This window comes from Aptenodytes patagonicus, chromosome 15 (genome assembly GCF_965638725.1).
Source record: "Aptenodytes patagonicus chromosome 15, bAptPat1.pri.cur, whole genome shotgun sequence".
Lineage (NCBI taxonomy): Eukaryota > Metazoa > Chordata > Aves > Sphenisciformes > Spheniscidae > Aptenodytes > Aptenodytes patagonicus.
Genome location: NC_134963.1, coordinates 1734492 through 1761013, shown reverse-complemented (window position 1 = coordinate 1761013; position 26522 = coordinate 1734492). Strand labels below are relative to the sequence as shown.

Here is a 26522-nt window from a genome sequence, read left to right as displayed (position 1 = left end):
GGTTTCCCCTTCTCTGAACCTGGCTCATCCCCAAGCACAGCCTTTCTGAAAGGCACCAGTGCAGCTTTGCTCTCCAGAATCAGTGAGGAGATGATGTCTCGCCTCACAGGGAGCAATTCAGACCAGCTGGGTAACCTTCAGTAGATGGTGTATCTGCCTTGTGGTTACTTCTGCAGTTTGCCCTTTCAGCCATATCAGGATGCAGTTTATGTGTTTGGAGGATCATGGCCTTCCAGCTGCAGGGAGAGGATTACTCTTCAGCAGGGCATGCTAGTGTGGTGGGTTTTTTTCTTCTTTTGTTTTCTGTAACCATCACAAGAAGAATAATCTGAGCCAGTTTGGAGTTGGATTTTGGAGGCAAACAAGTCAGGAAGAGCACTCAGAACAAGGACACTTGAGTTAGCTTTTCTGTCATGACAGAAAACACAGTATGAAATCCAGATCCTGTTTTTTGCTCAAAGCTGCAGTGTTTCAGCGAGTCCTTTTGTGTCTGAGAAATTTTAAAGACTACGGTTGTAGGGAAAATATAGTTAGTGCCAAGCCACTCTTGTGCTGCACATCATGAGAGCACAGTATAGGCCAACAAGAAGCATTTTCCTTCACCATAAATTGATGCAGTCTGTGTTATGCAGGAAGAAGGTAGGGTAGGCTCCCAGTCCATCTTTACTGAGCTTTCTGTGCTTTCTTTTACTTCCTTGCATCTTTGGGTAATGCACTGTGTCCCTTGATGATAGTAAGTGTCAACCAGCTATTTCACAGAGCTCTGGGCTTAGCCTAACAGCAATGCTGCCTTCTGAAGAGCTGCTTCCCGTTCCTCAGCTGCGAATATTAATCTCAAAGTTCAGTGATCATTAGCTAAAATAATTGTCACCCGTTTTTAGTTATTCAGGGCTGAAAATTACCAAAGGGCTTCACCTTAGTTGCTTCGGCTGTAATTATGCTTAGATTTTTGTTTTCTTCAGGATGTCGAACAGCAAACAGGATGTCCCCTGGGCATTTAGAGGAAATTGCTTCTGTGTTTCTTTGTGGAGCTGCCTGTGCTTGCTCTGGTAGTTATAACGCTGTTTTCTCAAATCAAAAAACTTGCAGTGGTGGTGTAGGATCTCATGGCCTTACTGAAAGTTTCCTTGACAACACTAATGTCTTGGCTGATCGCAACGGGTGATCACAACCAGACAGCAATGATGTTTCAGATTGCCTCTGCTTCAAGTGCAGAGCCAGGGACCTGCTTTCCAGACCTGTAGAGGTGTAAGGTTTGCTCTGATTTTTGCCAGAGTGGCTTGGTTCATCTGCTAGTGTGGGGAGCCTGAAGAAAATGGCTCTGGTTCCTGTTGGGACTTAACTGAAGCAGCTGTGGTTAGCTTTCCATTGCCTGTGGGTGACGAGGGACAGTTGGCTGGGGGACGAAGACCTCTGCCAGGGAAAGGACAGGTCCCGGGGGTCTAGAGAGAGTGTAAGTAGGGGCTTGGTAGAGTTTGAATTAGCAATAAAAGCAAATCATAGGTCTGACTAGAACAAGGTAGAAGTTGGAATAAAAATATTCGTGGTGGTGTGCATGGGGGTTGTCTCTGCTTTGCTAAATTCACATCATACTGCAGTTCATGCCAACCATCCATCAGTTCCCTCTGCATTGAAGTGGTGGTTCTCTTGCCTTTAATGCCAGCTTTTCCCCCAGCTGCTGCTATGCTGGAGCCTTGCTGCTAGGTTTTACAGGGTCTTCAGATATAACAGGGACATGATTGTGGGCTGGTTTGCGGAACGGCTGAAAACATGCGGTATTAGGCCTGATCCTGTGTATGTGAAAGACTGTCTGCTATCTCCTGTGATTTAAACTATGCCACTGTAGCTTAACCTTACACCAGTGCTGGGCAAAAAAACCTGGTTGGGTCTCTGGTTGGTGTCTGTTTCTGCTGCATGCGAGTTCTCTGTTCAGATGAACTGAGGCCAGGGTGTGACCGTACTGCTGAGGGTAGGGTACGAGCTTGTGGCTGTGGCTCTGTCTGCTCAGCGCTGTGATCTTTGACAGCAGTTTCTGCAAAATTCATCATTCCCTGGGCAGCCTTTGTATTTATTTATTTAGTTTGTTTCTTTTCTTTTTTCACTTTAGTTTATTAATTGCATGTGTGGCTTTATCTGGAAAAAATTGCATGCAATTTATGCATGCCTACAGTAGCATATGTTTTATATATTGGGTTTATAGGGATGGTACTGATTCCTGAATTAATTTGAACAGCAAATTGTTGTTGTATCTGCACACAGTATGTCTTTTCTTTTTTTAACATGTATTATATGACACACATCTGGTGGTGTTTTAATTGTGTTATTGTGGTGCCTCAGAGTCCTAGTAATGAATTTGAAACCCTACTGTATTAAGCGTGGGTTTTTCACATGGGACACTTGGAGGGTTTGAGTGAATTGTTGAGTGAGAATGTGGATGCTTTTGTCCCTGCCTTGAACTATGGAAAAGAACCCACAGGGTTTGCAGGCTGCCGTTACAAAATCCTCCTTCACCGTCGATCAGCATCAGGACGGTAACTTTTGTTCCCAGCTCTAAGTAAGGAGAGATCTGCAGTGCATCATACCTGGATAGTTGCTGGCATTTTTTGCTTTTTCTAATGGCAGTTTGATTGATCTCTGTGGTCCGTGTAAGGAGGACTTGGAGTGATTCAGGGCAACTATCCAAGTTTGTACTACAGGTTAGACTGTAGCTGCCGCGGGTTGTCAGTTCAGAAGAGCTTTGCCTTGCTGTCTTACTGGGGAGGCTGTAGACCGAGCCAGCCTTCCAAAATCATTCCTGTCAATGCTGTATCCAAGAGAAAGTGGCCTCTCTTCACTTGCTCAGGGGTTGGATTAGTTCCCTTTGATTGTAGCATTATGCTGGAAGATCATATGGAGGTGCTTGTCCATTGTGACCCTCCCAGCTTTACCTGAGTGACTGGCAGCGTAGTCTCTTTTCTATAGTAGCTGCAGGCAGCCGCCTTCGTTCCTCATAATCATAGTGCAGCTCTGGTTTGGGATATGTTTTTTCTAATGAGGTGTGTTTTTCAAGGAATCCAAGCTGCTGCCTAATGCCTTCCCTTCCTCTTCCTTATTTATTTCTAAACAGGTATTGTTGGCATCTATAAATTTTATCTGCAGTGGCTTTGATGATAATTTTCTCAGATATTGATGGAACTATTGAATAACTGCAAGCCTTGTTTAAATCCTTTTACCTTCTGTAGCAAACATTAACGATTATTTATTGACACTACTTTTTGAGAACTTAGCCAATATGTCCCTGCTTAAAATATGCTTTATTGATATTTATATAGCACTAATTTTTATCAGAATGTCTTGCAGTATGAGTGCATCAAGAATCCTAAATGTGTTACATTTATCCAGTTCCCTGTTCAACCAAACTTATCAAAGAAATGAAACCAGTCTTATTCAAGAAGGTTAATTTTCCAGAAAACCTTGTTGACTGAAATAGTTTAGTTCAGACAATTGAATCCAGTACGGGGTTTTTTTCTTCTTCTGTTCAAGCCTGGTATCACAGCAATGTGCCTATAGCTGCCCAGCCAGTCCTGGTTGCTCCTTTGAAATATTTCTCCAATACTTGTCTTTTTTCAGTTTTCTCGGTGGCTATTCCAAGCTCTATTAAAACATCTGTGTGCACATGATCTCCCATTCTAGGGCTTGTGCAACAGGTCTGGACTTTGTTCTTAGCAAATGTTGTCTAATATCTTCCTTTTGTTATCAGAAGACTGAGGAATGAGTCTGTTTTCCTCCCAAGGTCAAAGCAGAACTGCATTGAATGTTTTGCCTGTCTGACATCATTAGTAATGTGTTTACCTTGCTTTTTGGGATCTTCTGTTACTAAAATCACTTTTGAAGGTTATCATCACCTTTTGAATTTGATTCAAAAACTTGCTTTTGGTGGGTAATATTACTAGAAGAGAAATACCATAGTATATAAAGAGATTTTTCTTGGTTGAATTTCCTAATATATTTTGAAACATCTCCTGCAGCTTTGGACAATTTAATATGTATATTAGATCTACTTTTGCTTTGAACATCACAGCTGTTGATACTAGCCTTTAATAGACGGTATCTGTATGCATAGATGGCAGCAATGTTAAAGCTGTCAATTCTGATTGCCTCCTACATGGTGTTTAAAAGCATTGTGTAAACTCAGCCTAATTTAGTCTATTGGCTCCAGCTGAACACAGCTCTCTCCTTGCTAAAGGGATGCTTGGTCAATCATACCTCCGTCCTGCTCAGAGTTACTTTCCTGACAGTGATCCTTTCGATATGGTCAGCTGCATGGGTGTTGGTAACACTTGATGCATCTGTTGTAAGAGTCCTGAGCTGATCTTTAGCGTATCCATTTCTTTCCTATTACCAAAAAAATGTGCAAAATCAACTTCTCATTTGATGCATATTCGATGGCATTTTATAACCGAGAATCGCAGGTCCAAATCACCTTAATGTGAAACTTGAAGCTACAAATACTGTTTAGTAACTTGCTCAGAGGCTTTCAGCTCTCTCATGGAGTATTTATTGGATGCTATTCCTTTAGACTTGTCGATAAATTAAAGTGTAGTTAGGGCATCTGATTCTGGATGAGCTTTTACAGCTGGTGCAGTAATTATTAGGTGCTGCTTTTTCGTTGATGGTGATTATGTCTGTCCCTTGTCCCTCTATGGTTTCATTGTCATCTCCCAGCTTTACAGGCTGCTCCTCTTCAGTCACCAAGTAGTGTGTGTCTTTTTTTTGTGCTTACAGGTGCTGTCATTTATTTATAAACACAGACTAAGGTGCCCCAGTAAGTTCATTTGACTTCTCAGGGTTTTCTTCACTAAGGGAGTGCGGGGAGTCCTGACTTTTTTTCTCTGGCAATTGCTTATAGTTTGCTTTCGCAACAGGACCTGATAAATCATCACTGGTGGTGGGCACTGTTTGGTTATGTGTTGTGCTGGTTTTGTGCTGTAGCCCACGGATCTCAAAATTCCATGTTACCCCTTTCTCACCTTGCCTGCCTCCCCAGACAGCCCCAAGGGCCCGTAGGTGCCGTCTGTGTACCCTGTTGTGGAAGGCAGGTTTTAGCTAAATTGGTTAGGAATGCTATTTACCCTTCACCAGTCAAAGTCTCACTCCTGCACACACGCTAGCTAGCTGTAACCTAAGCAGGTCTACACTGACACAGTTTATCATTGACGTATGTCAAACCCAGATTTTCCCAGCTGTCTACTACCATCTGCCAAGTACGGCTGGGGGCATGCAGAGTGCAGTTTGCTATGCAGGCCTGATGGCAGCTGTAAAATCGAGCAGTTTTGCCTGCTTAAGCACCAGCTCTTTTCCAAAATAAGCAGTGAGCCTCCTGATCCTGAGAGCGCAGGCCGTCGCAGGGAAGCAGTGCCGGCTCTGCTCCGCAGCCGAAGCCACCTGCCAGCCGAGAAGCTGTGAAAAATCCTTGCGACGGTTCCAGTGCATCAGTTGACCTGCAGAAATGCCAACGCCGATGCTCCTTATGGCCTCTCTGCGCTGGGCGCTAATGAAAAAGGCTTCTCCAGTCTCCAGAGGGCACTGGCCCACTCTTTTGGCCACACCACTCAAAAATTGTGAGATCAAATGTAGTTTCTCTCTAGTTAGGTATTTAGAAAGGCAAACTGAGTCAACCAGTATTCAGCAGAGTCTGCATGGGCACTGCAGAAAGCTTGGGGCTGCCATGCACCTCTGCGATGGTAGCGTGAGAAGTGCTTTGCATCACTAGTGGTACGTACGGCAGGGTAGACAGAGGTATGAGACCAGACCTGGAGAAGTGTCTTTCCGAGAGCTAAAGCTGAGCTTGTCGTAGGATGTTACCCTGGCTAATCGGAGTGCCATATAGGAAGTCTTCCAAAAGCTGCAAAGGCAATGGACCACACTGAGTGAGCTGTTTTCATTTGTTTTTAAAAATGTAAGATGACCCTCATGAGTAGTTGCAAGCTTTAAGATAAAAAGTTAGGTTATTAATGAGTAGTTAACATTGCTCAAGTAGCTGAGAAAGTAACAATAGCTTTTAAGTATTTTGATTTTTCACTAATATTACTTTTTCTTACAGTAAGTTGTTGTGCTTGCTTTTCTGTAGCAGCGGACTCTGACAGCTTCTAAGCACAGATATCCTTTGCTAACTTTAATTCAACTTCTCTGCATCCCAGAGAGAGGTAAAAATGAACCAACATGTTACAGACTGCTAAACTGCAATACAGGTTATTTAAGTAACTTATCCAGAAGAAACAGGTAAGCCAGGATTAGAAACCAGAAGTCTGCATACCAGTCAAATGTATAAACGCTAAGCTTCTAAAAACCTTACAGCTTTCTGAACGAATGTGGTTTGGTTTGGGTTTTTTTTTAAACAAAAGGACTAATTTCCTTCTGTATCATAACTTAACGCTGCTGCTGTTTTCCTCTTCATCACAGTAAGTAAAAATGGACATGTCATATTTAAAATGAGTTATAGCTAAGATAGCTGATCACAACATCCAGAGCAGCACCACCCAATTAGAAAAACTACTCTAATCTAACCTGATGTTACTGTCATTTTTTAAAATGAGTCCTCCTTCAATCATAAAATCTTCAGACCATAACATTGCTTTCTATGCCATATGTCCTTATTTAGAGGAAAAAAAATGATTGCACCCTTAATTCAAAGGGAACATTTCCCTCTGAGCCAGAACTCAATAAAATGTATCAAAAAATTGTGGAAAAGGGCAAGCAAAGAAAATCAAATTGCAGCGTGTGAAACGATTTAAGGAGGGACCTGGGGAATACATAATCTCCAAACTGCCAAGTTAGAGCAAGTATAAAATATACAAACAAGCCTGATATTTTTCCCAGTTGATCTCGTTATGAGGTATGCTTGGGATAGATAAATTTTGTTAGCATGCATTAAGGCTGGATTTTCAAGGAAACAAGTCAGAAGTAATGTGTTTAGCTGATTCCACCTTGTTTTGATACATGGGTCTTTTCAGGTTTAAAAAAGTACGTTTTTAAAGCCAAATGGTTTGTTTTGTTTTAAGCATTAAAACCAGAGGCAACTGGGTGACTTCTTTTTTCCCCCCCTTCTGGAAAACAGACATTGATAATTTCAGCGTGCTCTTTAATCATTAGGGTAGAGCTCTGTGCAGTATGTTTCACTGCCACTTATTGTTGCCTGCCTAAAATACACTGAACTAGCCTTGAGTGCAATCCCTTAACAGACTGCTTTGTCCACAAATAGTACTTTTTCCAAGTCTCCAATATATTTTAATTAAATTGTCCATTTGTATTTATTAAGGCAGTTTACTGTCTCCTGCTGCAGAAAGCTGCTACTGCTGATAGTCTACCAAGAGAAACACAAGCTTATCTGGGAGCTGATAATAAAATGCAAGCGTATGTTAGCAAAGAAGTCTTCCCAAAATATTGCTTAAGCATCATTTTCATGTTTGTTGGGAAGGGGACAGGCCATACAATTAGTTTTGATAAGTTTTTGGAACAGTTGCTCTTAACAATTCTTGTAGCTGTGGGGAATCATAATCTTTGTTAGCATGAAATGTTATCTGCAGAAAATTTTCCTTCCTTAGATTGACCCCATAGAAACAGTTGAAAAAGGGTTCTTTGGCAGAGCAGATGATAAAGTCATTACACACTAATGAGATGTAAAGTGGCGTTCAGCAGCATTAGTTTAGATAGATGAGCATGATAAGGTGGATTCATCCCTATCTCTGGTGATCTGAAAGCTTGGACCTAAACTCTGGGACTTGGACACCTCTCAGCTGTACCTACTTACCTCCAAGTAGCTGCTGCCAAAATAGATTTGTCTCAAAGTCAATAAAACCCTAAATCTGAAGGTTGTGTTTGGTCAGTCCTTTCTCTCAAGACAAATGAAAGTTGATCTTCCAGAGCTCTAAAAAGGAATCAGACATTTTTCTCGAGAGGTTAACGTGTTCCTGAAAGGAGGCAACTTGGCTCAGTGCTGCATGGAGCTCTTTGCCCCTTCAGATCTGGAAGGGCGTCTTTGTTTTTGTGGGACCATTCCCTGCTCCCAAGTGTAGCACAAAGTAGGCAGGTGCCGTTCCTGCCAGTGCCTGTCCACTGGCGGAGGTGAGAGAATTAATAGACCCATCTGAGCCACCAGAACAGGCATCTCTGAGATGAATATTTTAATTATGTTTCTCCCCAAGGGCGCTGCTTTCTGTCTTGCCTTCAGAACAGCACAGAGAGAGGTTGTTGGGAATTTCTTTTTGCACCATGTATGTCTGCAAGACTGGTTTTGTAAAAAGCAGACACAAACCCAAGCAGTGGCGAAAGGTTTAAAATCAGACTGCTGTGACTTTAAGAGCGAGGAAAAAAAACTGTTAAGGAAGGAAAATAAAAATCCCACAGCCTGTTGTAGCAGCTGTAGCTTCAGATCGTGTGGAAAATGAAGGCAGATGATTCAATTTGGCCTGTGCCCCGAGTACATTTCCAAATGCTTCTGTGTGTGCGCAAGATAATGAACAAATATATTGAGATGGCACAAGATCAGTCCGAGTTTGCCGCTGCACAAGCCGTGGAGCTCCCAGTAGGAGCGCACTAGCTGTGCTGGGTTAATGGGGGTGAGGGTCGGGAAGCCCAGCACCTTTCAGAACAACTTAAGAAAAGAATTTGTCTCCTTTTGCCCCAGGCTCCCTGTGGCACTCAAACGGAGCTTGTGATAAATCGAAGTGTATTTATTAATAATGAGCGGGGGCAGCGTGCCCGTGATTTGAAAATAGGTGTGCCAAATAAAAATGTGCTTTCCTCTGACATCGGAAAAGCTTAAGTAAATGGAGAGCAGGCTGATCTATTATGATTAAAAAGCGGGGGCTGAGAGCCAGTGTAGTGGTAATGAAAAAGCCCTTTTAGGGAAGCAAGACCCTGTTCTGCCCATTCATATATTCCTCCACCCCGCCCCATAAGAAACAGGGAGGGGGGAAGTTGGATGGGAGAGATGAAAAGGCAGCAGCAGTCCAGGATAGCAGAGCTGGACTTTAATGAGAGCTGGAGTTATTACCGGAATGAGTTATGATATTTAATCATGCTACATGATGTCCAACAGCGCAAGGTTCATAATTCTTGGCTCTGAATGTGGCTTGGGACTGTCTGCGACCACCTGCAGTATGCAAATTGATCGTGGCCTTACAAACCCTCTGTACCTTGGCCCCGGTCGTTCCCTGCCAAGCCAGCCTGGTCTGCAGCTCTGGCCCGCTCCCGCAGAACTGGAAACAGTGTCTTTCATGTTCTAAAACGCAAATCTGTAGTTTCTGGTAAAAACTGAACCGTAGCTGTTGCAGATAGCTGGAATTGCCTACTGCCAGCTTTTCTCTGCGGTGTGTGGTGTTGTCAGGTGTGTTATTTATCTTGAGGAAGGCTGCATTGGTCTGTTTTTTCAGCAGCCTTCGGTTTAATTGGTGCTTTTGGAGAATCCTGTTAACTTCAGTGATGAAATAAGCTCTGCTTGAGTACAACTTCGGCACATACTTAAACGTTTTAGTGCATACATACTGACATGAATGTCTTGCTGACTTAGGATTTGGATGAGGACAGGATTTGGCCTTTGGAAGAGATAAATTACCGAGTAACTTCAGTCTTCTCCTTGTGCCTTTTAATTTTGTTCCGGCTTAGCTGTCCTGAAGTGACACAGTAGTCAACCTACGTTTAAGAAAAGATTCCTTCCCACCACCACCCCGAACCTTAGGAGATGAGCACCTTTCCAAGACACTCTCTCACTGAGCTTTGGGTGTTGGGGTTATTTTGAGACTTTTTGCTTCTCGGATGACTCCTAAAATATTTTGAGCAGACCTCAAGGCAATGCAATCAAACATACTCGAATTTGGCCCACATATGCTTCTACCTGCTGTTTCCTGAGCTTCTGTTTCAGCTGTGTTACGCTGACTGGAAAACACCGTCTGGCAGGGCCTGGAGAGGGGCCTTCGCTGCCGTCAAAGCAGAAAATAGCAGTGGGCTGTGTGGGTACTTCCAGACAGGCAAAGTCAACAAGCTGGAGGGGGGGTTCTTACCTAAATGCTGCTTGTTAGTGATTTTAATGCTTTCCTGTAACAGTAGTAGGGCAGCTTTACCCACGTGGAAAGGCAGCTTCTCTCAGACGGCCCTTCCCTTCTCAACCCTACATTTAGACAGGTTATTTAGCTCCTCTACCTGAGGTATTTAATAATGGTGGCTGGTGTTGCTCTAATGTCTGTGTAAGTCTCTGGCAATGTGTTGTACAAGAGGATGTAGTGCATTTTGCGTATAAATTTGGGGAGTTGCTTGTTTGGGTCTGTGCCGTGCTGAGGCGGCCATGACGTTCCCGGGCTGGGGCTGGGACCTCACCTTGCCTCTGGCCCACAAAGCCTTTGCCGACTCTAAAAAAGTAATAACCTTTTCAAAGGGAGAGGAATATTAAGTTTTATAGTAAAGCTCAATCAGGGAACGTGGTCAGGAGGAATTTCTGCAGCTCGAACAAAAACACCCAGAGAAAATCACTAGAAATCAAACAGCCAAGCCAGAAGCAACTTTGGGAAAGAAGCTTTTGACCAGTTTGCTAATACCCAGGTCTGCAGAGAGTGCTCGTGAAACCAATGCATCCATTTAGCAGAACAACTTGTCCTCCTAGCTGGGTCCTGCATGTGGCTCATTAGGGTAATTACTGATGAATTAAGGCAGCTTGGCTCAGCACTCCGGCTGCGGGTGTGCGGGCTCCCCTGCTGGCAGGCAGCAGGTGTAAATGAACAAGATCTGTCAAAAAGGCTGATGACCCTCTTAATTCACAGCAGCAAACTGGGGACAGAGGTAGTGCAGCAAGTTTAATAATTGATATTTACTTGGAAAGGTTAATGGCAGCAGTGATGCTTCTAATTTGCTTGCCCGTGCAAGACCTCGTCAGGTCAAATTGTCTCAATTTGTTACCATGGGTGTAGGTGTAGTTTTCCTTTAATGAAATTTGGAGAAAAGAAACAGGTGGTGTTGGGAGCCAACTGCAACTCAAGAAAAACAGCAAAAGGTTGGAGTCTGGTAACAGGTTGGGTGAGTCTGTGCTAACTTTAAACAGCTGGCAGTTTAGTCCTTTTGAATAATTCTGGTGAACATTTGCGCTTAGGAAGGTGAAAGGATTTGGAACGATGTAATTTATTTTTCCTTCAATTGCAGCTGTCTAGGAGTTGTTTAGGTCAAAAGTGTGATACTTTTGACAGGCTTTGATGTGTTCCTAGGTGGGAGCGGTAAGGTTATGGATCAGAAATCAGAAAGCCGCAGCATTCAATGGGTATTTCTGTACTGTATTTAGGGAAATTGTAATTCTGTCCTGTAATAGTTAAGTGGTTCCTATTTCAGGGAGAAACAAAGCACCTGCTGTGTCTGGAAGCTCTGAAATTGGCAGGTCAGATACTTCACATCCAAGAGTTTCAGAAGAGCTGGCTGATGACTGGGAACCAGTGGAGTTTGGTTTTGAGTAAGCGTAGGAAGATCCAGATGATGGAAGAAAGCTGGTGTGCCAGTGTTTGTGAAAGGCTGTAATTAATGGGGTATTTCCATTTGTCCTATTGGCTTGGCATCAATCCTAGGCAAGATAAGGGATGGCTGAAATCATAATTGTTTAATAAAGACCTAAAAAAGAACCAAATAAGCGAATGGCAATCATTTGATGTATTTAGAAAAAAAAAATCTTATCAAATTTACTTAATTATTTGTAGGATTAAAAATTTGATTGATAATGGCCACTGTATTGGTGTAGTATAGTTAGATTTGTGTGCTTGATGCTGTTGGCCTTTTTATTAAGGAAAAGGACGATGTGGATTCAACCTGATGAATTTCAAGTGGATTATTTCCTGCCTTTATACCTGATGCTGGTGGTTGCGAATGCAGGCTCACTGTTCGTTGGAAGTGCTTCTAGCAGATCCCAGCAGGGATCACCTCTCGTTGCTGTGGTGTTTGAACATTTTGACGTAGGAGCAAAGATGAAAAATCAGTCTTAATAAAAGTTTGCAGCTGGGCAACATATTGGAAAGGTGGTTTACAATGAATGAGACAGGACACGGATGCTGAGAGCGGTGGTTGTGTGACGAGGTGGCCATGAGTAAATTTGTATGTCTAACGCTTTGATGTGGCTGAGTCTACAGGTCTTATCCTGAGGAAGAAAGTATATTGCTGAGGTGTAAGGTGGCAGAAAGGCATGCAGAGTAAGGACTTTAATCAGAAATGTACCATTCTGATTGAACATGAGCATGATATTCCTCTGTATTCTTCTATACAAGCCTATACAGGGCTGTATACTCCAGATTGGATGAGTACTGGAGCTCGTTCTGCATATAGTATCTTGAATATTGTATTAAAATATTAATAGACTGTGGGGCACTTAGCTGGGAGCGATATCAAACATCCATGGGAGTGTAGTGATCAGCGTGCTCCTGGGGCTCAGGTTTCAGTGCCCGCATTTGTGGCAGCGTGCCCACCGAACGCGGTTCCTCGTGCCGCAGTGGCAGGGCTGCTTGAACGTGCTGGGGTTATATCAGAGCACCATGAGCAAACCCTGTTAGCTACTGAGACCGCAATGAAATAGGACAGAAAGAAACAAGGGGATTTTATTGCCATTAAAAGTACCAATTTGTACAAGCCGACATTTTAAATAGTGTAATTTAAATGGAACCAAACTGATATGAATAGAACCTATTAATAAATTAAACACTTCTTTCCACCCAATATTTCACAAGGGAATTAGCAGAATAATTTGTTAGTAAATGAGCCCAGGAATGAAGCTGTGAATGACATATCTATCCTATCCTTCTCCTCCCCCTGTAACACTCTTTGCAGACGTAAGCGGAAAGTTGCTGTGATTTCAAACATTGGCACCTCTCGCTTACGTACAAACACAAGCACAACTTCAAGTGAAGGAAGAAGGATGATTTAGTGGTTAGAGAACCAGCCTTGGCTGTAAGAGTTAATCATGCTCCATTTCAAATTTTGTTTCAGGCCAGTATCTCTCACAGTATTTAGGCACCTGGCCGTCATGCTGGTACTGACCTCTCAGTGCAGTCGCTGGGGGTGGCCCCGAGGCGTGTCTCCGGACTAGGAACCAGAGACCTGGCTGTTGGGTCAGTAGTGGCCCGGCAGCAAGTGGCAGTACTTAAACACCAGTGTCACAGCTGAGATTTGCTGGGAGCGAAGAGTGAAGGGGGTTTGTCTGTCCGCTTCCCTCTCGTGTCGGGCCCTAGGACTTTGGCACAGCCTTGCCTGCTTCCAGGAGTGCTAAAAGTACCCCTTCCCTCGCATGTTAGCGAAAGGGAATATTGGACACGTGGTCAAGCACAACTTCAAAGAAGCCCCATGCATTCAAAAGCATTCTCTCCACGGTGTCATGGGCTTAGGAGTGAAACATTGACTACACCACTGTCGGCAACCTCGGGAACAGGTGGCAGAGCAGTGCTTGAAAAATCTCCTTTTTCCCCCTTCCTTCTTCTCCCTCTAGATGAAGGTCCCTACAAGCAGAAGTGGCAGAAATAGCGAGGAAGACAGCATCAGGGAGGCCACAAGCTCTCAGCGGAGCAGCTCAAGGGACCGTCTCAGTGATGTAAGTACCATTCAGGAGAAAGCATCGCTTCATTGCAGCAATTCCCGCTGCTGACATGGCTTTTCATAAATCTTGCTGAACAAATGTTGGCATCCAGAGGTCACTGTGTAATAACTTTTTTTTATGTCATGATTGAGTGTTATGGCATAAGTGGTTGAGCTGCCTTGCAAACACTATAATCATGGTGCAAATAATATGATAAGCGAAAGATCAGAGATGGGAAAACAAAATGGAATTGTTATTCCTCGGGGAAAAATGGCTTGATGTTTTCTTTTGTTTTCTCAAAGAAGTTGTGTTAAAAAGCTTTTTACAGTATCTTTGGGTTTAGCTACTGCACATAATCACGTAGTTTGGGTGCAAAGTCAGTTTATCTAATTTTATGCTTCCTGCCTCCAAGATATGAAAGGTTTTTGGGGGAAAGCTGTCTTTCTCTCAGGAAATTTGATGGTACGTTGAGTGAAATGTTATGATAAAACAAAAGCAAATGGTGCCTTAGTGTGTAAACACACAAATGGGCTTTTGAGTCACCAAGAAATCAATGGCAGTGCTGGGATAATTTTATATGAAGGCTTTTTGTGTTAGCAATTAGCATTTCGCCTTCATTAAAACATGATTTTTTACTAATTAGGACCTTTCCCGTTAGGAGAGATTTAAATGAAGAACAATAATCAAACGCTGGCACGAGCATGTCTGAAATATTAAATTTGCCATTTCAATGGCAAGCCACAGAAATCCCAGAGCGAGTGGTTTTCATGTTGAGTTCTATTAATGTAAAATATGCTTCATAACTAAAACCTGTCACAGAAAACGGCTCACACCAGCTAAATTCAATTGGACAGTTAATTTAGCTTTAAAATTGAAAACACTACCTCTGCTTCAGGATGCAAAAGGAAGGGGGGGGAAGCCTTTGATAAGTGTGATGTATTTGCTATTAGGGCTTTCAGAGCCCATTCTGCAGGAGGAGAAGGAAGAAAAAGGGGAAAAAATGGCTCCCACAAATGTGTTTAAAAGCTGAAAGTATTTATTAAAAATGTCAGCAGAAAAGTGCTTTTGGCAGATTAAAGCGGGATTCAGCTTGACAGCTCTGACAGGGAAATGTGACGGGGGAAAATTCTCTCTACATGTTTGGAGTGTGCATGGGGCGCTGTAAACAGCCGACGCAGTGGGAGGAAGAGAAAAATAACGTGTCCTGTGATCTGCTTCCAGGATTGCAAACCCACGCGCTGTGGTGGGGAAAGTCGGTGAGGGGGGGGGCCCTTTGGACAAATCCCCTTGCTGCGGGGCTTCTTTGACTGTGTTATTAGTCAATAATGATCATAATTTTATGTATACGTATATTTATGCAATTCTGTCCTTCCCCTCCCCTTGGCCACTCTTGACAGGTATGTGAGCAGGGGCGCCTGGCAGCATTGCTGTACCATAACGTGGGGCCGCGGGAGAGGAATAACATATTCAGACTTAGTGATTAGCTTAGGTCAAAGCGTTAAGTGGTCTTGGAGACTTTTCTTGTTAAGCCGATGCACTTCCAGTTTTTTCTCCTCCTTTCCCTTTGCCCACAAAGTTGCAGGCTGAGCCTGCAGGAATTGAGTCTGAGTGCCTAATTCCTGCAAAATCTTCAAAGCTAGTTCAGCAGCCAGTGAAATTCAGTGGGAAATACGCACTCCGTTCTTTTTTACTCAACGGGGACATTTGGGCAGTGCCTGAAGGCCGGGGCACACTTCAGAGCTTTGCTGAAGCTGCTCTCGTGACCTGGTGACCCATTGCAAATGAGAATTTTTCAAATTAGTAATTAAACAGTTTGAAAAGTAAGGTTCATGAATCACAGAATGCTCTTCGTTCATTATTTGATGAGTGCAATTTAGCTTTAATTACGTATAACGCTTCCTCGCCTACTAGTAAATGTTCTGCAGTCTATTTAGTGACTGTCAGAAAGTCTTAGAAAGTCCCGCGAGTGCAATCGGATGGTTTTCCCTATTTGCGTGCAAAGGAATAAGGTGGCAGACTTTTTCTTTTTGTAGAGAAGGAGCAGGGAAGGGGAGAGAAGAAGACGACATGCTATGGAGTGTCGATTCCTGCAGGATTTTCTGTCTAGCCGTGCCTGGTCCCTGTATGGCTCTGAAGCTGTACTTCCCAGCATGCTGCTTAAATAGATGGTGTGCAGCTGAACTGATGCAACCCCTTACATGTGGCACTGAGGATTAAAAAGCCACAGGGCAGTAAGGACATAAAGGGAAGGCAGGGACGGTTTTTCCTTGTGGTTAGCGGTTACAAATAGAGGCTCTAGCACACGGCTGTGCTGAGGTGGCTGCCTGTCCTTGCAGACGGGTGCTCTGCGGCAGGATGCACCTGGGCTGTTTCTCGCTCTCCCCTGAGTAGCTCTCCTGCTGTTTCTCGGTGCATTTGGCCTTCAGGACTGTTTTTCATGCTGTCTTTCCCTCCCATCTCTTTCCCCATTAACTTGGGTGAACAATGGAGTAAATGAGGCGGGAGGTGGTAGGTTTGGCTGCTGTACGGCAGCACACAGCAGGTGTGGTGGGAAATATGTGTATGAAAGTGTCGGCTATAGCGTTCAGCGTTGCCACCTTAGGAGCACTGGAGTCCTCCCTCCGGCTTTGTTGTCGGTCTCCATTTAGAAGGTGCTATTACGAATCGCTTAGCTCCTCTGTGTGATTTGTTTCTTGGGGTGACTTGTTCAATGGGATGCCAGCAAGTTGTTCTTTATTTACATTAAGGCATGTCATTAGTCTCTAATGGACCATGAAGTCAAGAGGTGGCCTGGTCTGTCGTGAAATAATTGCACTCTGAAGAAAACTGCAGCAAATGATTGATTATGTCTTGCACACACACACACAAATAACAAAACCCAGAGCATTTTGCTGCTTCTTTACCACAATGAAACTTCCATGGGGAGAGAGTGCTACAACTTCATACTAAGACAGCAATTGTCTGTCTTGTATAGTACATCTTTCCAGACATTACAGTGAGTGCCATTTATTATGGGTCATTGGGGAAAAAATGCTTATTATGATCTAGTGAAATCATCTCTGGCTGCAGAGGTTTGATTTGTTGAGGCTGGTCTCTTCTTTGGGATGAGGAAACTTCAGAGCAGAAAAACAGGGACATTTTAGCCCAGGTTTACACAGCAGATGGTGTGGTGTGGGGGAGAAGGGATGGGAATTTGCTACTTGTTTATGTTCCCAGTGTTGATGTAAAATTCCCTTAAAATCTACTACAAAGCTGACATCCCTGTTACACATGTACTCCCAGGTCTTCTACAACCAACACAGAGTCAACAGCCTTTTTCCAAAATGGGATTTTCCTCTGCTGTCTTTCATAGTGAGGTAATTGGAAGTTGCCAGAGTATTAAGAGCCAGATAAGCCATATTGCTATTTTGTTGTGTTGACCCAAGTAAAAGCAGAAGGCTTGGGCATTTTGTTTTGGATTTTCCCCATGTTCCATAATTGTCCTAATCTTTTCTGATGTCCTGAACAGTCCAAAAATCCACACAGAGCCTTGTATAATGGCTTTAAAAAAAGGTTTTTATCTTTTTCTTGACCCATCAGCTTAAGAACTGCCTGCTTTTTAATGGATTTTCTCCCTCAATAAATTGAATGGATCGTCCCTCATTATCATTTAAATAGAAGCCTCACTCCCTGTGAACATGGAAAATTTGAATGTGGTAGTAGAGCTGTGATAATTTGAAATATTCGGAAGGTGGGGGCAAGGAGGGTGAGCAGGCGGCAGAGTGCAGAATTGCTGAATGTAATTGTCATGGATTCTCAATTTTGTTGCCACAAGATGGGAAAATAGACTAATAATTGTCTTCCAACCCTAGTAGAATAGTTGCCCTAGTTAGCTGAAGCTAACACTCTAATTGTCATGGGGGCACAGAGATGAATGAGGATGTATGCAGGGCACAGCCGGGGCTAAATTGAGTGATATACTAAGGCAAAGAGCAAATTGGCAATTATTGGCCCAGCTGAAAAGGTTGGCAGGTGTGCTGCTTTCTCACGAGCCCTTAGGGGGAAATTGGAAATATAAAATATCGACCATAAATACTCACTGATTAGGAAATATGTTGCAAGAGGTGCTGGCCACTTAAGAGTCAAAACTCTCCTTTTCAAGGGATTGGCTTCAGCTGTGCATAGAACCAGCAAGTGCTGCTACTAAGTTGTTCAGAGCTTTTTCCTCTCATCCCCCATCCCCCAGGCTACCTTTTCTAATTTTCCATCATCCTGCCCTCATATGTTTGTTTGTTTTTCTTTAAACATAATAAACGAAAAGCAGTCTTTCAGGAAATGCAGAGATTTTCCGCTCTCTAAATGTTCTTTGATAAGTGTTTAGCATATTGTATAGACTAGATATAAAATTCTCTCTCTGGTAGATGAATACAAAATAACTTCTGTGATTTCTAATTCAAACAGTTCACTGTGATCTGCTTTTCTTTGTGTGCCATCACAGGCACTCTGTCCCCCTTCCCTCCTACTTTCTGTACCATGCTTCCCCTCCTGGGGCAAAGGAATTAAAGCAGTAGCAGGGTACAAAGCTGCAGGTCTGTTACGTGTGCCTCAGGCTGAAGTACCTTGCCAGAAGCATGATCAAATGAGCCTCTGAATTGAGAACTGGATGACAGTCGCACCACAGGTCCATATTTATCCACTTTGCAAACTTTGGCACATGTGGGATGCCTGGTCTTGGCTCTGGGCAGGGTGGCGGTGGGACAGCAGAGCTTGGCATATCTCAGGCCAGGAACACCCCAGTGCGATAGTCAGGGATGTTACTGAGTGTGTTGAAGGAGTTTTTTGGAAGGCCTGGGATGGCAAGATGTGGACTGCAAATTCTTTGTCGCATGCTGTCTGTTGTTCTGTATGTATAACAGACTAGAATCTGATCCCCAGTTTGAAGAGTGGAATAAGAGCATCATAGAGCTTAGTGAAATAAAGGTAGCAACAGGGTAGTTTTAAGACCCCTTCCTCAAACCATGTGTCTTGGGAAACTGGTTTGAATATACATGCAAGGATTGTGAAACCTTTCAAGTCACATTCTTCTGGAGGCAAAAATTCATGTCCCTTCAGCATTCTATCTACTATTATCTTTGTGTCCCTCAAAATACCAAATTCTTGCATGAAAACTGCTGCAGCAGAAATTATGAGCAAAATTGTAATGACTTGCATGAAGCATCAGGTAGTGAAGCATAGCTAGGAAGAAAGAAAGTCTGGAGAAGGTTTTGTGAAGTTGGCCGAGGGGTCACCACCCTCCCTTGAATGGGAGCAGCACTTGCGCTTGTTCCGTGCGTTTCAGAAATGTGAGGTCTTTTCATATTGTTCCTGGCTTACCGTATGCAGTTTGTTCCTGGTCAGCAGCTGTCTTTCCTTCTGCTGTCTATGGCCATCAACTGTAGGAATCTAAGTGTCTTTGTTGGAAGCTGTTCCATAGCTTATCAAGCCAGTTCAGATGTTTAGACCTTGTGTAGTTTGATATCTTACTGAACTGGTTTTGCAGTATTTCCAAGCATAATCCCCTTTGTTTATCCAACATAATAAAATAAGTGAATTGAAGAAGGAACACATTCAAGTTTTGTATGACATCCAAAATCATTCATCATGTATTGTGGTTATCTTGTCAGGTCCTGGTTTCTAATCTAAGTGAACATCAGATGCACTCTGTGACCTTTGCCAAGTCAATTGAACTCATTGTATTAACAGACAGGAGTGTGACTATGGAAATTAATTGTGTTAAGAGACTCCGTGTTAAGGTCTGGGTTATCTCCTGCCCTTGGCCCTTTTTGCCCTCCTCCCCACTTACTCCTCTCATTCCAAGACATTTGAGTTTTACAGGGGACTTGCTTGGAAAGGAGGTACTAGATTTCTTCAGTATTCAAAGCTGAACCAATATTCTGTTGTTGAATGTTCTATAAATGACCAAGTGGACGGGTAAACATGCATGCTTCCTTGTGCCTCAGTCCTATCTTACTTCAGAATTGGGGTAACCGAGAAAATAGTGGAAGACAGGTACAGCTGAGGTGAGTTTTCATCCTGAACAAATGCTATAAAACATAATTAAAAATCAGTTCTCTCCGTATTATTGATTAATTCTTCTGAATGCTACTCAACCAAATCAGGCTTGCGGCATTGGGCCGTATGATAAGTTTGGGCCTGTGGTTCATCAAGGCAAGATTAGGCACTAAATAGGAGCTGGGAAGTCTGCCTCAGTTCCCTCCTCTGCTGGAGACTCCTCGGGTGACACTGGGCATGTCTACATTTTTCTCTGTCTCAGTTTCCACACTAACGTGGGGGTGGCGTTAATAATAGTGCTAGGAGGCTTTTTTTGGGGACCATCCTGTGCCCACATAGGAATAGCTATTTGCCCAAAACGGCTATTTCAACAGCTGACTTGGAGGTATTTGATACACTTTTGGTTCCAGCCAACAAAAGTGGCACATTTCAGAAAAGCTGGAATGAACTCTTGACGTTTCTGGAATATGTTAAGTCTTTTAGCCAAAGAGGAGGGAAGTGAATACTAAAAACAAGAGCTATTTTTGTGGTCATGCTGCCATCACCGGCTTTTATCTAATCCCCTTACAGTTAGTTCATGTATCAAGGATACGAAAGATCCCAGTTGAAACCTGCCTGACCCATTGAGAGTGGGGAATTGGCTTGAGGTGCCCTCTTACCTTGATTATTACTGGATTTTAGCACTCTTCCTACTGTCTTTCTAGTTCAATAAATAACCCAATGGCTTTAAGAAACTGAACAGAGTGTCTTGATTTCTTTTGCATCGTGAGAACAGTGGAAGGACATGCTTTTATTTATACAAGGGAAATAACTTTTCCTGTCAATTTAATAGACTATCTCGGAAAACCTGCTGAAGGTTATTGGTGAGATTTTGTCATGATTTTCTTTTCTAAATTGCAATCACAGTGTTTATCAGGAATAAAGGAAGAAATCTTTTAAATACAATTGCAGATTGCAGTGTATCCTGGTTTCAGCTGGGATAGAGTTAATTTCCTTCCTAATAGCTGGTACAGTGCTGTGTTTTGGATTTAGCATGAGAATAATATTGATAACACACCGATGTTTTAGTTGTTGCTAGGTAGTGTTTGCACTAGTCAAGGACTTTTCAGCTTCCCATGCCCTGCCAGCGAGAAGCTGCGGGGGGGCACAGCCAGGACAGCTGACCCAAACTGGCCAAAGGGATATTCCATACCATGTGATGTCATGCTCAGTACAGAAACTGGGGGGAGTTGGCCTGGGGAGGGGTGACCACTGCTCGGGAACTGGCTGGGCATCGGTTGGTGGGTGGTGAGCAATTGCATTATGCATCACGTGCTTTGTATATTCTTTTATCATCATTATTATTATTTTCCCTTCCTTTTCTGTCCTATTAAACTGTCTTTATCTCAACCCACGAATTTTACTTTTTTTTCCCCAATTCTCTCCGCCATCCCACTGGGGGGGGGAGTGAGCGAACGGCTGTGTGGTATTTAGCTGCCTGCCGGGTTAAACCACAACACAGTGTAACTTAAACTCTCAAGGACATATTGGTGGGGGGATAGTAGAGTCTGTCGACAGTAAGATTTTGTCTTTGCTGCCAGAAAAGTGTATTTTTTTTATATCCAGTGTAATTAACACAAGAGTTATCCCAGGGTAGAAATAATTCACTCTGTGACATAACTGAAATGTCTTGTCTGTGCTGTCTGGTTTTGTTTTTAACCTTGGGCTTAAAAGGAACCAAAAATCTTTAGTTGTAAAAGAGCACATCATCTGCAAAATATTATAAGCCATTTATCTTTATGCACAAATGCCATCTAGCACTGCAGTTCCACTTATGCATCATTAAATGCAGAGACCACACTCATTTTGCCCCTAACTAGTAACAGTCTCCCTTAGAAACCCAGGGTATTCCAGACAGTGCTGAAAGAGGCATGAGAGGCACAAAAGCCGGTGCTCAAGCCAGGCAGAGAGGGCCTCTGCCCTCCCTGAGGGTCTGCTCAGGATTGCTTCACGTGGCAGCTGCAGCCAACGGGAGCAGTGTCAGCGCGCTCGGCACGGATGCGTCCGCTGCAGTGGCTTTGCCAGAGGGCTGGCAGACCATGCCTGCTGGCCCCTGCCTGCTCTGAGCAGGCAGCACTTGGGTTGTGTGGGCACATCGCTCTCCCCATCTCCCAATTCTTCTGCAGTGTTGGGTTTTGCAGATGTGAAGGCTTTTGGAAAGGCATGACGTGGCAGCTGTTCCTGTGCCTGGTTGCAGAGGGTTGGCCGGGGGTGTCACGATCCTTTGTCTTTGAATTGCGTGTTTGGATGCATCTTTCCTGCCTGCGATGCTTTCTTCAGACAGTGTTTGAAGGCCAGAACTGAGCCTGCTTGGGTGGCTGGGTTGAAGCAGTAAGAGCTGGTTTGGGTTTTGGTCTCGGGTGAACCAAAACTACAGGCAGGTGCTGTGCTGGTCGGTGCAGCACTGGTATGAATGTGGCTAGCTGTGTACCGTGGTGAACATCGTACCCTGCTGCTTGAGGTACCTTCAGACAGGGAGAAAATTGACCAAAATAGCAAATAGACTATTTTGAGACTAAGAATTTTATGACAGCCCTCCATGTAAGTGCTCCTATCCTGTAGGTAAGAGCCTCTGTAAGTCATTCCAGCTGAAGATTTGCCCCAGTAACTGCTCTTGCCAGACAAGCACTCATTCATAGTCAAAGGAGGTTTCTTCAACTTTGGGTAGATGCCAAGTTAAACTTCCACTAAGATTTCTTATATTTGCAGCCATGATTGATTACTTTTCTCATTATTTGATCTTGATATAGAGACATATGGATTGAGCTATGTTTATATCAACCCCCAAAGATTTTTTTCTTTAGGAACATCCATCACAGTTGCACGCAAACTGTTCTGCTCTGGCACTCGTAGCTGATACTAGCTGGGGCTTTCAAAGTTTCTACATGTGGCAGTTGGTATGGATCCTCCTAAAGAGCCCGCAGTGTTCCGAGCTAACCAAGAAAGCAATAGCAGTTTGTTAGATGTGCAGAAAAATACATGCAAACAGCTCTGGAGAGTGTGGGCGGTGGCTGTGCATAAACCTAGTTGTTGGGAAGGATTTTACAAGTTGAATCCAAAGCATTCACCGGTTACTAACTTTATACATGCAATAAAAATTCTGAGGGGTGGAAAAAGAAACCCTTCCCCCCCCCCCCCCCGATTTCCAGGAAATTTAATGTTAAAACTTGTAAGGGAGGAAGAAGTTCTTAGATGTGAAAAATGCCACAGTAAATTGCCGTTCAATTTTAATTATTTCTGATGTAACACTTCATTCAGCAACTGTTTTTATTGTTCTCTACTCAGTGGTTTTAAATCAGTGGTCTGCAGATTCCTGGGGTTCTTGGACAGCTTGGGATGTCTGAAAGTTATCTAAGAAAAGCAGGTCTGTTGTTAGCGCGTTTGAGTTTGTTGTCCAAGGGTCTCCTCTATCCCGGGAAAATATTTTGGGCATGCACAAGACTCAAAGATTGAAAATAACTGTTAAAGTGAAAATGCTCTGAGAGGCTGTTTCCCTAGAGAGAAGCTTCTAATGAAACCTCTTGTTTCTGTTTTTGGTTATTATTTCCAATTTATTACACCTTGTCAATCTTTGTTAAAACTGAGTTGACTGGGGGTGGGGAGGGGAGACTGAGAACTGTCACCCTTTTTCCTTTCCTCCTCTTGCCTCTCCAGGCAGGTAGTTTACCTTATTTCTGTGTGTACTTCAGGTGAGCTGCCTGATCAAGCTATCCAAAGTGTCAGAACAGATAATTGTGTTCAGCTGCTCAACATATTTATGTAGATAGCAGGATATTGTTATTAACCTTTTTTTATACAAGGCTGAATTCCATGAGTTGTTTGGGGTTTTTTTTAAAAGTATTTAGAGGGAGGGATAGGTTTGTCTTATTTTCTCAAAAACAGAGATAAATGCTACTGCCCTTCATTTCACCAGTCTGTAGCTTTATTTCTGGGCAGTTTACATTGAAGAGGTTTATAAATAACTCTACTTTTTTGTAGTGTTTGAAGGCAGAGGCCAAATCAATGTGCAATATGCAAAAGGAGGAGAGTTAAACACTGTTCATGGTTTGTTATTGCTATCTCAGACTTCCCTGTAAAAGCTGTCCTTTTCCTGCAGAACAGAGGTCTCCTGAGCTATAGCAGGACAGAGGTGCAGGCGTTGCATGCCAGGGATGGGGACTGGCACCCAGTCACACATTGGCTGCAGACCTGTGTGTAAGACCTGGGAAAAGCTGTGCTACAGCCTTCCTTCCGTCTGGCACCCTGGTTCCTGTGCCAGCTGGTGAGAGGGTTAGTGGGGAGCCCTCCTTCCTCCAGCAGCACGCTCACTTAATTGTAGGGCTTTGCTGTTGTCTCTTCTTCACTTTGGAAACTTTCCTCCATGGGCACTTGTCTGGCAAATTGCTTCTCTGGTGTCTAGGGCAGTTGCAAGACAGTGGCAGTGTGCATGGGCAGACCGACAAGACAACTGAGTCTTCCATGGAGTGCAGGAGTCTGGAAAGGTTTCTGCATGTATCTAGGTATCTTCTGATCAAAAGGTTTGCAAACTGGTAGTACAAAGGAACTGTTATCTTACTGGTGGAAAATTACAAGTATTTGCAGTAGCCTGCAATCAGTTTACATCAGTCTCTTTGGGGGTGTTGTGCTGTTGTGGTGATTTAGTAACACGATGGCTGCTGCAAAAAGACAAACAATCCTCAAGATCAGCCTGCAACAATTCAGTATTTTTGTTCAGGCTTTGGTACCCACTAGAACATCAGTCTTGGAAACGGGACTGCTAAGACTCCCTGAATCTTGTTTAATAAAATCATGTAGCGAGGGCATCATGATTATAAATCACACTTGGAAATTGGCCTGCAGAGTACTTGCTGGGTCATGTGGTGTCATATGCCACCACTGTTCCCGGCTTCTTTTTAATTTCTGAAAAGAAGGCATATAACAGCAGCTGGAGATAGAGGTGGAATTCATTTAGCTGCTTCGAGAAAGCTACTGCCAGCAAAAAACAGCAGCTCGACAGTCTTGGGTTGGGGAAAGGGAAAGGGATCCAAGTGACTGGAGATGGTGTAATGAAAAGGAAAAGAACCAAATGATTTGGCAGCATGTGAAAGAGGTAAGGATGTGGTAGAGAAAGGAGCAGGAAGAGCTGAAATGAGGAACAGAAGTAAACAATGTAATTTAACTTATTCAAAAGGGACAGAATGCTTATTAAAGCTCTGAGAGATGATAAATTAGTGCTTTGCTGCTATTGTTGTTTCAGATAGAGTTGTCATACGGTAATACTGCAGCAACGAAGGCTGGAGGCTTACGAATTCATAGAGGGGAATGGAAGGTGGGATATATGGTTACATGATTGAAAGTTGGAGATGATGAGCCAAAATGCGCAGCCCTGATTCAGGAGAGCATCCTTACACATGCGTGCTGTTCCTTGGAAGCTGCTGTTACATGCGGAAGAGGGGTCGTTCAAAATGCGTACTCTGCTGCTATGAAGACGTATCCCATGCTGAGAGCTTTTACCTTAGTTGGGAGGTGCCGTCGAAGCCCTGCTCTAGCTTATGAAACCCTTGTCTGAAATAGCCCTGGAGCCCTCACCTGCAAATGCTCTTTTGCTGTTACTCCTGTGACAGCACTCAGAATGTCAGAAGATCATTTGAGGCGCTCTGGTTGTGAAGTTTTCCCCTAAGGAATACTGGGCTGGGGGAGGGAATCGCAAAATGATTCTTTTCTTACATTACATAGAATCTCTTGCATTACTTACTGTGGCATATTGTTTCCTCCCACAGAGTTCTGCTCAATCGCTTTCAGGAAGAGGCTACTCCGTAAGTCATTTTACAGCTAATTCTTTCACTTCTGTTGATGTTGACTGCAGAGGTTTACACTACCTATTGCATATCCACTGACATGAAAGAAACGCAGAACATAAAAAATAGGGTTAGAGTACAGGACTGTCATGCACCTGGCAGGGGACAGCCCTGACACGCGAGAGCGCATTAAGAGTCTGGGGGCTTCTTCAATTTAATTTTATACTTATAGGGAGGGGGTTTTTTGCTGTTTTACAGTGGATTTCAGCTAGATGGTCACCTCCTGAGAATTAAAAGACATGAGTGGGGAGACTTTTCAACACTGGTGGGAGATGCTTCCCTCCTCTCCTCCCTCCCCCATACAGGTTTTCATTTGTGCGTTAAATACAAGAATCAAAGACAAAATTACTCCATTTTGAGAAGAATTGTGACCCTCACCAGTGTGAACAAAAAAAGTCAATACTCTCTTATTTACAAGCTCTGAGTTATAAAACAAGCTCCCTTGTTTTCAGAGGAGGGTGTTGCTGGTGTTTTCTTCGCAGGAGTGCCATAGATACCAGTGTTTTAGGGCTGGTGTTAGAGGGCCAGGACACGTCTGCATGTGTATGCAATGTAACAGTGATGTTTAATTGACCATTTCTGTTCACATGTACCTTATCTGTATGTGCAATAATGACATTTCTTCATGTAGAGGTGGTATAATTATTTGTTTATTTTGGGTACCTTTGCTGCTCAGCTGTCCAAAAAGGCAAGCACATAGACCTTATTGTATATATTAACAAGGAAATAGGAGAAGGTGTAAGTGGCTTAGCAATGTCAACATGAAAATTCCTGGAATTGCATTATATCTGACTCTCATAACAAATGTATGGTGTGTAGATATCTGTTGTGATACCCTGGTTGTTCAGCCAATAACTCATGTATACTCTCATTGCTAGTGCAAAGGCTGTAGATGAAGGCATATGCTAATCTTGTATGCAAATCTGAATGAGAATGTCTCAGTCCAGCTAACAGTTCCTGCCTACGCTTATTGACAATAATTGCTGTTTTCATGACCTCTGCCATGATAAAGTTTTGCCTTCTAGGTCAATGGTCCCAAACTCTGT

General features: G+C 43.3%; 1 protein-coding gene across 20 annotated transcripts in view; it reads left to right on the top strand.

Annotated features, from left to right (window-relative positions):
• The window catches only part of FBRSL1 (fibrosin like 1), a 561550-nt gene that overhangs the window by 236660 nt on the left and 298368 nt on the right, over positions 1-26522 (top strand). For 17 of the 20 annotated variants that reach the window (XM_076353190.1, XM_076353210.1, XM_076353197.1 and 14 more), the window contains 2 exons: positions 13484-13585; positions 25399-25434. The exons of 1 other annotated variant lie outside the window; for it this stretch is intronic. In XM_076353190.1, the coding sequence (XP_076209305.1) occupies positions 13484-13585; positions 25399-25434 (138 nt within the window). The remainder of the gene's footprint in view (positions 1-13483; positions 13586-25398; positions 25435-26522) is intronic. 2 more of the 20 variants (XM_076353200.1, XM_076353196.1) reach the window with 1 other exon arrangement.